The 14146-nt window shown below is 30.4% G+C and overlaps 2 protein-coding genes across 3 annotated transcripts in view; one reads left to right on the forward strand and one right to left on the reverse strand.

Moving 5' to 3' along the window:
* The window catches only part of IFT74 (intraflagellar transport 74), a 74922-nt gene that overhangs the window by 45566 nt on the left and 15210 nt on the right, over window positions 1–14146 (reverse strand). For both annotated transcript variants that reach the window (XM_006908341.3, XM_015586598.2), the window contains exons 4-8: window positions 13737–13785; window positions 12178–12276; window positions 11962–12022; window positions 10064–10123; window positions 8828–8889 (exon numbers count right to left, since the gene is read on the reverse strand). In XM_006908341.3, coding sequence (XP_006908403.1) covers window positions 8828–8889; window positions 10064–10123; window positions 11962–12022; window positions 12178–12276; window positions 13737–13785 — 331 coding nt within the window. The remainder of the gene's footprint in view (window positions 1–8827; window positions 8890–10063; window positions 10124–11961; window positions 12023–12177; window positions 12277–13736; window positions 13786–14146) is intronic.
* Window positions 925–7808, forward strand: LRRC19 (leucine rich repeat containing 19). Its single transcript, XM_025044287.1, has 4 exons — window positions 925–2469; window positions 3652–4165; window positions 4820–5008; window positions 5524–7808. Exons 1-4 carry the CDS (start codon window positions 2389–2391, stop codon window positions 5850–5852), a joined length of 1113 nt encoding a protein of 370 aa, XP_024900055.1. The 5' UTR covers window positions 925–2388; the 3' UTR covers window positions 5853–7808.

The raw sequence follows: 14146 nt of genomic DNA on the forward strand, positions 1-14146 counted from the left end.
TTTGCAGCATAGTTTTTAATGTTGACTTTAATAAGATATAAACTCTAAAGGACAAAGAAAATGGAAGAGGAGGCAAAAGCAATACAACCTAGAAAGTAGAAAGTTAATAGTTAAATTTAAACTGGCAGAGAAAGCAAAAATTTCCCAAGTCAACAGCGTGGAAAGCTGAGAAGCCAACTTGATTTATACTGCAGAAAGCCTAAATGGCCCAGAAATTGGCAACACCACGTATTCTGGAAGTAGAGAAGGAGAGGCTAAAACACAGTTGAAAGTCTTTGGCCCTGCCTCTGCCCAGTCAGGTAATGCTCCTCTCTTACATAAACAAAGTGGAGGCTTTTTTCCTCGGTGGAGAAGAAAACAAAGGGAACCTGGGCACTAGGCACAGGTAAGTGCAGGACCATCAAGCCGAAAGCAGAGAAAGTAAGTTAAAGTTCCTGGCCTTATCTGTTCAGGCAGTAGATTAGAAATGTCATTTTGGGAATCCAGTTAGCCCAAGAGAAAAGATATAAAGATAATGACATTTAGGGATTCCCCAAGAAGAGTCCAGCAAGTACACTCTACTGTAAGGTGTAAAGTTAATAAGATCCACAAATGCACAGTTTCCAATCAGCTTTTTCATTTCCCACTCTTATATCTAAGTCCCAAACCAAATATTAACAGATATATGAAAAGAGAAAGCTTCTAACACAAAGGATAGTGACTAAAATAAACTGAAAAAGCATAATATGGGGACAAGGAAAAAGAAAACAACAAAAGATATAAAAAAATACAGTAAGAAAAAAAACTACATTCATGCCATAGGATACTATTAAAGAAAATTTTCAGAGAAAAAAGCTCCTAGAATTAAAAAGATGACAGGAAAAAGAAAACTTTTAATGGAAAAGTTAAAACATAAAGTTGAGGATATCACCCAGAAAGCAGAACAAAAACACACAGAAATAAAATATAAGAGAGTAAAGAAAAAAAATATGAAAATTCTTGTAGGAAATCCAACACCCAATTAAAGCAGTTCTAGAAAGAGAAGTAAGATTTTTTTTAAAGAAGAGGAAGAAAATCATTAGTATCATCAATGAAATCATTCAGAAATTTCCCAAAATTGGGGGACACAGCTTCTAGACTGAAAGTACCCATACCAAGTACCTAGTTTCATGAATGAAAACAAACTATCACATAGGATCGTGAAATTGCAGAATATTGATTTTAAAAGCTTTGGCGGTTAAGAAGAGACAAGTTAGACAAAATGATAAAGAATTATAATGACACAGTATCACCGTTCTTAACAATAATACTAGAAATCCAAAGACAATGGGACAATGACTTCAACATTTTGAGGAAAAACTATTTCCTACTTAGAATTCTATTTTTGGCCAAATTATCTTTCAAGGCTAAAAGATTCCCTCCTACACACCTTCTCAGGAAACTACTGAAGGCAGCGCCATCGAAAAAAGGCAGTAATCCAAGACAGGGCATTCAAGAGAAACAGGAATCCAGTAATCAAGACAAAAGGTAATCTACAGTGAGAGTGGAGGGAGAGTGGAAGTCAACAGCTGTACAGAGGGCCTAGTGATCAGCTCATCCAGATTATAGCATGGCAGCATATGCTGGGACGGGACAGATTTCTTTAAGCAGATGAAACAGATTAAATATCTAATATGCATAAACTACTGAGTGATTTGCTAGGGAATAGTTTGGGTATAAATTTATGGGGAAAAAAAAGAAACTAAGCCTATGGAAAAAAAAAAAGTACATTTAATTTAGCAAAATAATATGAACAGGAACAGAAAAGTAATGTTACATGGCTCAGTTATTGATAGCATTTATACACTCGTGATGGTATAAACAATGAATATTCATCTAACCAAAATTACAAGTAACTAAGTTTGGAGAATGAAGAAACAGGAAGTATATATTTGATGTGTTAGAGATGAAGGTAGGAAGGGTTCAAAAGAGAACTGAAGACTCTCATCTCCCACAGTTAGTCAATGGATAATACCCGTAAAAGACAGCTAAAATTGAAAAATCAAGAAGTAGTAATATAAGAACATATTTAAATACATACATATATATTCTTCTGGACTATCTTTTATGCATACGCATTAAAATATTAAAGTGTACAACCACTTCAATTGTTTTAAAGTTCCTTTCAATAGATCTAGGGCCAATAGACATCCTAAAAATATTCTTTCAATTTTCCACAAGAGTTTTCCAGTTTATTAAGATAAATATGCAGGGAGGGTGAAGAAAAATGTAGTTGTTTCACATTTAATATACTTTAAGAAAAATAGATTTAAAAGGAGAAAAAATGGAAATCAAAATGTCCTCAATAATCTCTGAAGTTGTAGTCTTGTATTGAGATAAAAATGCTCTCTTTTCTATCAGGCCTGCGATATGAAAACCACATGCATCCTGATCTTGTTTTGGCCTCTCTCCATGTTATTATTATCAGATGAAAGCCAGACTTCTAAAACAGTAAGTTTTTACAATCAAAATAGTGAAAATATTTTCAAATGTACACTTTTTAGTAAAATATCCCAAGGCAATAAACAGAAGCAAAACAAACAAAACGCAAATTATCAAAATTAACTCTTTAGTTAGCTGTGTATATTCAAAATCTGTGATCTCTTAGCCAGATTCTAATTTGACAAAAGCAGTCTTCATTTTTTTTAGACTGAATTCTTAAAATGTTGATTGAGAAATCTGTAAATTCTTACTGTAAAATCAGAGACTAGTTTTAAGACATTAAAAACCACACTTTAAAATGTAGGAAATCTTTTTAAAATCACATTTTTATGAGAAAAATTAGTTACATTATTATCTTTGGGGTTACATTTCAATGTCAAGAAAAACAGTTAAAACAAGAACTATTTCTTAGGATCAATAGCCACATAAGGAAAGCACTTCTTCATGCTGCCTGGCTCTTTAAATTCAATACATGGTTCAGTTTCTGATATATTTTCTTTTAAAACACCAAACTTTGAGCTGTTCAGCCTATAGAGTTACACACTGAGTATTATTTCTTAATTATTTAATAGCCCTATGTATAGTGCTGGTAACTCTGCCAATTTTTTAAAAATTACATTTTAAACTATGTATGGTGTCAGATGGGCACTAGACTTATTGGCATGATCACTTTGTAAGTTATGTAAATGTCTAATCACTATGTTGTACATCCGAAACTAATATAATATTGTATGTCAACTCTAATTTAAAAAATTAAATAATCTAGTAATATCAGATTTTAAAAATTACATATTTTAAAACAATTTCCTCATTACAAATGTCAATCCTACACAAAAAAATAACTGGACTATTATTCACTATGTATTTATTTCCAGATATATAAACATAAATATATCAATACTTTCTATAATTATTATATTATGTAATAACAGTTGGAAAATACCTGTATGACTAACTAGAATCTCCTTGCTCAATTACATGTATCAGAATTTCCTTAATCTTCAGTACTCCATCCCAATAATGGAAGAAAAACATTTGCTTTTACTTTTTCATACCGTAACACAAAAAGATTCGATAGATTTTTTTTTTCTCTAAACTATTTCCTTCCATGCCTAATTGCCTGGATATAAAAATTTTGAAAATTGTAATGTATTTTTTTGATTAATGTATTTCTAATTTTTTCTTTTTTAGGAAGTCAAATGTAATTTCACTGAAAAGAATTATTCTTTGATTCCAGCGGATATAAATAAAGATGTCACTATACTTGATCTCAGTCACAACCAAATTACTCTGAATATTAGAGACACAAGTGTTCTACAGACGTATTTTTTACTCACTGAACTCTACTTGTTTGAGAATAATGTCACTATCCTATATAATAATAGTTTTAGTAACCTCTCCAATCTACAAATTTTAAATATCTGTAGAAACTCTATCCGCATAATTCAACAGGATGCATTTATCGGCTTAAAAAAACTAAAACAGTTATATCTCTGCCAAAACAAAATGTTACAACTGAATCCTGAAATATTTGTGCCTCTAAAAAATCTGAAACTTCTGAATCTGCAAGGCAATTTGATAAGCTATTTTGATGTACCACAACTCTTTCCTCTGGAAATAATCATTTTATATGGAAATCCATGGAACTGCTCTTGTGGTCTGCTGAATTTGCAGAACTGGTTGAACACATCAAATGTGACACTAGGTAAGCAATCATAATTTAAATTAATCAAAGCCAAAATGTAATTGATTTTTGGTTGTTTCACCGCAAAAAAGTCTCTCATATCATTTTTTAAAGAAAAGAAAACTATTCCTGTTTAAGGGAAACAGGAAGAAACACTGAAAAGTAATTTTTGAATAGATGCTTTCCCTCTGCCTCTCCAGAAAAAGAATAAATTTAAGTGTTCTATATATGTGAGATGATACTGTCACTTTATGTATTTAGTTTGCATTTTCAATACTCAATTTAATTTTTTAAGTACTTCCTATATTTAGGCTATCCTGCCAGACAATAGGTAAAAACAGGCGTCCTACTTTCTTAATTGCAAATCATGCTCTGCCTGAGATCCAGATTTTCACAACTTTTATCATAACATCTTTACTAACACAGACAAACAGAACAATAAACAGAAACAACACTTAACCTATATTTATAAAATAACTTCATAAACAGGAATGTGCATCTTTCCCTCATGTTCCTAGGCAATACAAGAGTTTCTTACAGTATCTAACAATGACATAAATATGACAAAAAATTCTAGATAAAAATAATTATAAAATGTTGTTAACCATAAAATTTATTAACCATAATAATTTTATTTTCCATGAAAATCTTAACTTATTCTTTCTGATTTTTTAGAAAATGAGAACATCACCATGTGCAGCTACCCAGATACCCTGAAGGGCTACAGTATCAAAATAGTACATTATAAGGCTGAATGCCACTCAAAATTTCCTTCACCTATAACTGAAGATCTTTATATTAATTTTCAGTCCATTAGCAATTCAACATTTAATAGCTCTTTGAACAATCTAACGAGAAATTCAGGTAATATACTCGTTTTGAATATTAATATTGCTGAAGGTAGCATACTAAATAAACTAAGGTAGTTCTCATTATTCTGCACTTTAAGTTTCTAGAAACAATGTAAAAGAATTCCTCATCTCAACAAAAGATTTACAAAATACTAGGTTTCCAAACTAGGCTCTGCTAGTTACCAGCAAAATGCTACTAGACAAATTATTTAACTTCTCATAGCCTTAGTTTTCACTAGTCAAGTCACAATTCTTAACAGGCTTAAATCAATAATGTTTTTAGATGAATGGATAAACAATACTTGCAAAGATAGGAGTTATTTTGAAAAAAGTACTCTTTACCACATTATGAAATATCTTCATTTATTGTAAAACTACAATGTTTTGGTAACTATTGCTTTAAGAAAATTACAGTGTACATTTTTAATACCAATATTGAAGAGTTTTTAGAACATGTAATTATTATTATTTTTTGTCAATTTAACAAAATCTCTCTCTTTCTCCCTATCTCTCTGTATTCCATTTAAGAACAAGGACCTCTTGGAAAAAGCTGGGCTTTACTTGGTGGTGGTGTAGCTACCATGCTGGTAACTTCACTCCTCATTTTTATTGCTATCAAATGCCCCATATGGTACAATTTTCTGCTTAGTTACAAGCATCATCACCTGGAAGAGCATGAAGCAGAAACCTACGAAGATGGTTTTACTGAAAATCCAAGTTCTCTTTCACAGATACCAGATACAAACTCCAAAGAAACTCTAGTAATATTTGAACATGTACATTCATTTGTGGTAGATGACGATGGGTTTATTGAAGACAAATATATTGATATTCATGAATCATGTGAAGAAAATTAACTTCTTTCAATGTTTGATTCTTTAAAAAATGTTATCAGTTCACTCACAGTGTAGACATGAAGATTTTGATATGTGACATACCAGGCTATACCTAGCAGACCTTCATATTAATTGTAACACAGATAAATACCATAAAATTATGTTTTTCTCATTGATATTGAGCAAGTCAGTCCAAGTACAGTAACCGACAGTCCTCGGTAGCTAAGGTACAATATTAGTATTACTATTCTCAGCAGCATTCAGGAGACCATCCATACATAAAGAAAAAGCCTAAAGTAAATTATTCATTAATTAAAATTAACTGATTCTCATATTAGCTTAGATATTTGATGTAACACATATTAAATTACATTAAAGTTTTACTGATTGCAATCAGTAGAGAAAAGTTTTGGATTTATATCATGAGTCAGAATACAGAACAGACATAGCTTAAACTGACAGTACACAAAGGCTGATTTTTATGCTCATAAAATAAATTCATAGAATTGGAAAACATTTTTTTAAATGCTTCCTGATTTAGCACAATAAATTTCCTGAAAATCTGCTAGTAATTTAAAGCACAGGCACAAGAGCCAAGCACAATCCCTAATAAGTTACTACTGCTTTTGGTTAATAAAGACTGTCACCATAATGCACGATCATCACAACTGAATAGCATGGTGGCTTCCAAAATGGGTATCACAATTATCTACAAATCTTATTTTTTAAAAAAATACATATTTCTGCCTCTCTTTGACAGATTTTTATTCAAATGAGTCTGTGCTAGGGCTGAGAAATCTTCAGTTGGTCCATGGACAGCTGTTTGGGGTCCTATAGATATAGGAATGCTTCCCAAGTTGTTTTCTAGAACATTAATTTCCAGAGAGACATTCCGAAGTATTTATAGGGGAGATGAAAGGTACATGTTCCAATTACTATAGACTTACTATAGGAAATACTGGGTTTGAACAAGATTCTTTACTCCAGGAGTCATCCAAGACTTTACTAAGCTAAACTGCTCTGTTCTTCAGAAGCAAATTGTCAAGAATTCTCCAAACTTCCTCGACACCAAAATCCTTTCTTTGAAGTATGCCTACTAAGAGCTCACAAGCACAATAAGGGTCCAAATAACACAGTTTGGAAAACACTGGCCTTGAGACTATTATAGGAAGAGTCTAAACTGAATTACTTGCCAATTCCTTATAATCAATTTGCTGAAATCATAAGTTTAATAACAATGTAAACAGTGGCATTAAAAGCTATAATAAAATCTACCATCTTTATCTTCTATATGTAAGGAAGTATTTATATTTTTTAGAGGAAAATATCTTTAAAACACTAAAATATACTTATGGATGTAATATAATGACATATTTTAGATTTTCTTTATCATAATACAGAAAAGGAAACAGTGGTTAGAGGCGTGGATGGATCAGGGTTAAATATGAGCAGATGGAGCTGGGACATGGGTACACTGGAGTATAGTACACTATTTTATTTTTGTGTATGCTAAAATTTCTCTATAATAAAGTTTTTTAAATGTGTATTTACGTTGCAGTTTTTTAGAAAAAAGACACTAAAAATAATGTAGATGTACGTTATGTTCTGCAAAATGGTCATTTAAAGGTTATATCAATAGTAAATTTAGTTCATTTGTCTACTGAGGAAAATAAAAACTGTTTAGGATGATATACCCTGTGAAATAGGAAAACAAACTCCCTTATTTACCATGCATATTTGCTTGTTTTTATAAAAATGTTTTCAATACAGGATGTAAGTGCTTTACGTGTAATATTTCCTAATAGATAATATATATATATAATATCAATCATAAATCAACATTTTCAACCTCAATTTTGAGTGAGATAATAGAAACACAAGGCATCATTTTCTAAGTAACCTATCATTTTACCAAAACATCATTTACTAATTTAAAAGGCAAATGTGAAAATTTAAGAAAGAGTAAAATGAAATGTTTTATAAATCAGAAAAGACCATATTAATCTCTTATACTGAAGAACCTCTCATAATTGGGTATGGAGTATTCAATAAATATCTGACTAAACAAAAATGAATGAATGAGTTTAAAATTATAATTACACATTTTTAAAAGATAACTGATTTTGACTAATACCAAACTAGAAAACCGAAGACATCAGAACTGGAAGAGAATCATTAGATCAAGCACCCATGTGAAACCGAATTAAAGCCAGGTGTCTAAGTAGTGTAGTAATATATTGAGGCTATATATTTTAACCAACGTATTATGAATAGATGTTCCATAATAAACCAGATGATCATACCACACTAAATGGTAGTACTAAAATAGAAGAAAATGAAAACAGACGTTTTTTACACCTGCCTTCTCAAGGTATAGTATTTCTTGCTCTTTTTGAATGAGAAGTGTCAAGGCAGATCCTTGTGTTATTGAGATGGCCATGTGATTAACACATGAAATAAATTTATCCTGCTGCATTTAAAAGTAAACTTCATAATGTTCTTAATTTAAATTTATGCTTAAAAGGGGTCAGGAGAATCTATTTCACCTAGTCTCAATTATATACCACAGATACTAAGTTTTGAATAATGTATGAAACAATAAAATACTGTAAACAGCCCACAGACTAATAATGTGCCTTTCATCAGACTGGGGCTTAAATCTCATAATTCAAATTAGTTAAAAGCTCAGGTTAGAATTATAAATGGCAGACATGAAGATGTTCTTATCCATCTTAGATTTTAAAATTCTAGAAGTAAAAATTTTGTTTAATCTATGTAGTAATTTCATTTGTATAGGGTTTGGGTACTTAATGGTAAATAAAGATAACAGGTGTCTAAACAATAAAATCGGTACTACAAATATTCAACTCTTTTTAAATAAAAAATGCAACAGGGAAAAACAAGATAATTCATAAGGAAATAAATGGCTCAGAAATTAAACTACCTAATACAGTTCACTTATAAATCTGTTTTAATTCTAAATGGATTGTACTTACGTTTGTCTTTCAGTAAATATCATATCCATACTTTGTGTTTCTCGATCATTTTGAGCTTTAAGCTGAATAGAGAGTTAACACAGAAGTTACTGATGATAAATTACCATTAAACCAAACTATTTCTTTAAAGTTTATTCTGGTTATGAACTAATTGAGAAATTATTATAAAAATCCTAATGCCACATACAAAGTTTGAAAAAAATAATGTTTTTTCAATTAACAAAGCATAACACCAAATAAAAAGAAACAGTTTTTTTCATAGGCATTGTAATCTCATAACAAAGATATTCATTGTTCTTTAGCGATTTGTTAAATAATCCAATGTAAACTTAATTTATGTAAACAAAATCTCAAGAATTTATTGGGTGTTTAGTTGATTACTAATATTTGAATTTAAACCCAACACAAGTTTTCTTCTTAAATTGTTCAGAACTTTACCTGAGTATTCTTAGTTGACTCTATCTGTGCATTTAGCTTAGAATTTGGACCTATCCCAAAAAACTGACAAAATAAAGAATTTTTTACTTTTTATATCTGGCATTGAAAATAGTTTTTAAATTGAGACTTCTTCTATTTTCTTAAAACTAAGAATAACTTCACTAAATTATCATGCTTCTAGAACCCCAATTTAGAAGTTATTTTATAAATTCTATGCTTCCATAGAATATTGTACGATTTTCTAAATAAATTATAAGCTATGTAAATTACAAGTTGAAAGTGATTTTCTTCTAAGTGATTATAAATAAATTAGCTACTAACATTTTATTGTTTTCTACCAAATAACATGAGTAGTCAACAAAAAATCTCATTTACCAATCAAAAGTAGCATTATGTCTGGCATCATATGATACTCGTTTTTCTCCCTTTCTTATACTCTGTAAGGGTACCATAGTATCTCCACTGAGTACTCAGCTCCATTTGTGCAAATATTAAACTGGAAGTATTACAAACTAAATTATATACAAGGAAATGTAGACAGGACTTCCTAACTAACGCTTCATACAAGACCAGTTCAACCATAGCCTTTAAGAAAGACACTGAAGTATCCACTTGGGAGAGCCAACCAACTGGAAAAAATTTAAGAAGAGCAATTAAGGGAACTCAACTGTAATAGTGGTATTTAGAATCAGTAATAACCATCTCTAAAATCCACAAGTTTCATCACACTATTTCTAGATATAAATGCTTTGTTTTGGAGGATACGTTTTATGTAGATCTGCTTATAAATTTTCTTACCATGTTGTAATCATTCATTACTTCTTCCATTTCAGTATTGGTATTGAGTTTATCTACCAACTAAAACAAAAATATGGGAAAAAAATACATTCTATTAGTCTTCATAAATTTCCTCTAGATTTTCATAATATAATGAATTCTATCAACCTTACAAATAATGAAGTTATTTAAGCATTAATATTTCCAAGTATTTTATCTTCTATAATAAAAACAAATATTGAGCTACTTAAGTATGCACATACTGCGCATTTAGCCAATCAATGAACCACATTTTTTAGGAATGTAAAAAAGTGAACAGTAATGAACTATTCTTCCTGCAAATTGTACTCTGAAGAACTCTGAGAAGTCTGAGCTTATAAAGAAGGGTCTAGAGAAGACAAAAGTTTGGGGAAGATCTCTCTCTCTCACGCTCTAGTTTTTCAGGGGAGATAGGTGTTAACAGATTTACAAATTTAAACCAGTGAAAATGTAAAATGATTTATTTGGTTTTTTAAAAATTAAGCAACCGGGTAAGGCACAAACCAAACACCATAAGTCTACTTCAGAAAGTTAGTCTATAAAAGCGATAGCTAACATATTTATCTTGTGCCAGACACTGTTGTTATTTCACTGATTTTCCTAATTATGAAGTAGATATTATACATAAAGAAATTTAGCAAGTTATAGAGCCAGAATTTGAACAGGAGGGCTACTAAAAGCAAACCATTTGACTGTAATTGAATCTAAAAGACAAAGTTTTATTAATGTAAGATATATAAGTATGTATCACTTCTTACCGTAATATAAATAATAAATAATAAAAAGACAACATTTATTTCATGCTTACTATTTATGTTAGAAACTTGGCTAAATGCTTTCTCTGTATCAGATGTTAGCTCATTAAATCTACATGTAGCATGTTTTACACATTAATATTTTTATACTAAGTAATTTACCTAATGTATTCTAGTACAACTAAAAATCCCTTTCATCTAATGTCATCTTTTATAAAACACTATTTTTCTCATATTTAGAACAGTTCATTAAAAAATTTGCACTGAATATTAAGCCTTGTAAAATGTGTTATGGATTATACAGTCCAACAAATTTAAAAATTACAATATACTATATTCAGCAAAATTTTGTTTATAAGTATAATATAACAATACCCAGTAGCTATACAATAATTTACCTAACCATTATAATAATGTTTCCTATTTTATATAACACTATTTTTAACAGGAGAAGTAAGATAAAAGCTTTTCTTTTTCATTAAGCCCAGACACCACTGCTGACTAAATCGCCTATGGAAAGAAAATTCTGACACTAGATATATCATGGGGCCAAGATCACTCCAAAGATTGGAGCAGTTATCTTTACTACCAAGATTATTTCTTCTCAAAGTCCACATTAGAAAGCAACCTTGGTAGAACTATGTTTATGCTACATACTCTATTTTGACAGAAGGCAAACACTGTATTTTGAATGAAACATATAGATGGAGATAATCTGCATACTAAATTTCTAAATTTCGTGATGACGATATTCCACAGAAAAGTAAAATTTTTTTTTTACAATAATGACATTATTAGTACCCAATAAATTTTTGCTACTTTTAAGATTATCACTTTAACATAGGGAAAACAAAGTGTATGTTTCTGTATTTTTAAGTAAATGTACTTTTTTAAAAAAAGACTGGAAGAATACCTATCAATCTGTTAAGCCAAATTATTTCTAGGGAGGGATATGAGGGACACTTTAATCTCTACACTTTCCATGGTTTCAATCTGTCACAATAAGCATGTATTCATGTATTACTTGTTATTTAAAATAATACATTTTTAATATATATTTTAAATTATGTATTTTAATATGTATTCAGGTAAAAAACAATTAAATTATTCAAAAAAAGCAAATACCATGTTGTAGTCTGCTAGTTGTCCTTGAAACTCTTTGATTTCAACTGCTAAAGTCTCAGCTCTGCAAGCATAAAATAAATTCATTCATAAATCAATAAATAAGCAAATGAACATTACAAACATTATCGATAACAAATTCAGCATTAAACTCTTGAAACGTATTACATTAAATGTTACTAGTAAAAAAGATGTTGCACATTTTAACTGAACAATTACCTCTTTTCATATGATAAATATACTGAATTCTCTTGATTGTACATTTCTATTTCTTTCTGAAGTTTATTAATTTCTGTTGTAAGTTCACTTATTTTACTTCTAAATGAAAAGAAATAAGAAAGTCAGCAACATTTTTAATCCAGAAAAGACTCTTTCTAGTCAACCATACAAACTTTTCATAAACATTTGTCAATAATATAAATGGTTTTATAAAATTTAACTAAAATAAGAAAAACAATTTAAGTGGCTTCTTTGATTAAGAATGAGACATATCCTAACTGATAAGAAACTGACATAGATTCTCTCTCTAATCATTAAGAAAGATGACACAGGGCCGAATGGAAACTTGGTCAAACTGGTACAATCTATAGACAGAAGTCGATGCCTAATTGTCACCTTCACAGATACTGCTACCCTCTAGGGCAGGGTTCCTCAAGAGCGACACTACTGACATTTTAGGTCATTGGGTAATACTTTGGTGAGCAGTAGGGATGGTATGCTGTGCACTGTAGGATGTTTAACAGCATCCCTGGTCTAGATGCTATCAGCATATCTTCCCAATCTGTTTTGACAACCAAAAATGGGTCTAATATTTGCCAAATGTTCTCTTGCCAGTTGAGAAACACTACTCTATATTTAAAACAATTACACAAATAGCTAGAACCAGTCTCTGAGGCAGAATCATAAATCCTGGGAAGAGAAGCAATGCAATTATGAGAAATAGCTCCATTCTCTTCGCTTCTTTTGATTAAAAAGTGGCTGGATTTCAAGAGATGCCATACAACTGATGGCTTCACTATCTTTCTTATTGATGTTAGCTTTAAGGACAGATGGGGAAAACCTACACTTCTCTTTTTTGCCTTCTAGAAGTCTGATAATCAAAAAAATCCAGGTAATTAAAAATGAAAGGAATTAAGCAGGATTGAGGAAAAAAACAGCTGTTAGGACACAACAGAAGAAGGGGTTAAATGAAATGGAAATAAGAAAGAAGATATAGATGATGAGCCAAATAGAAAATAAAATGGAAAAATGGAGATAAGGCAGTAGGACAGCTGAGCAGAGAAAAAGGTAGGTAGAGAATAAGAAAAAAGTTCTTAATTTAGAGATGCACAAATATATAACAAAGCTTATGAATTAATTAAAATTAGGCTACATTTGTAGCAATTGACCAAATATATACTTAGATAAAACTGTATTAATTAATGTTCATATTTAAGTATATACATATTCCCTTTCTTACTAGATGTAACTGGTAACATTTCAATGGTCTGAATAATATATTTCAGAATAGTTAATGAAAGAAGCATATAAGGCTATTATCATTAGACTTTAAAAAGGGTAACCTGAAATATATAGCTCACATACATGCTGACACGTAAAATTTAAAATCTCAGACTAATTATATTATATATCTATTTGGTAATATGGTCAAATCAACCAAAAATTATGTTAAAATACAAAATAATTCTTAGGAATCAATAGATACCCAATAATCTTAATAAGTACCACAGTTAAAACTCCATGATCGTGCATAGAAAAAAAATGTTTATTTAACATACCGAAGAAGCCCGAGATAATAAGATTTGTCTAAAATTTGCCTCTGGGGACCTAAAAAAAAAAATTTTATTTTAAGTATGAGTGTTCAGTTTGGAAATGCTACCAAAATAGAAAATCCAAAGCACAACCAGAATTACACTCCACAATTTTCTGATAGTCCTCATGAATGTCACCAATAAATCTGATAATCAAAGAGAATCACTGAAATGAAAAAGAAAACTAATATCTTAGCATCGTGATATAGTGGAAGCTTGAACTAGACAACAAGGTGGGACTAGAGGTAGGGCTTATTAAGACACAGACTCAACATGTCAGGTTGACTAATAGAACTGGGTCTAAGGGAGTCTACAACAGGGCTGTTCAAAAGAACTTTCTGGAACAATGGAAATACTCTATATCAGCACTAATACAT

This window comes from Pteropus alecto, unplaced genomic scaffold, assembly GCF_000325575.1.
Source record: "Pteropus alecto unplaced genomic scaffold, ASM32557v1 scaffold222, whole genome shotgun sequence".
Taxonomy (NCBI): Eukaryota; Metazoa; Chordata; class Mammalia; order Chiroptera; family Pteropodidae; genus Pteropus; species Pteropus alecto.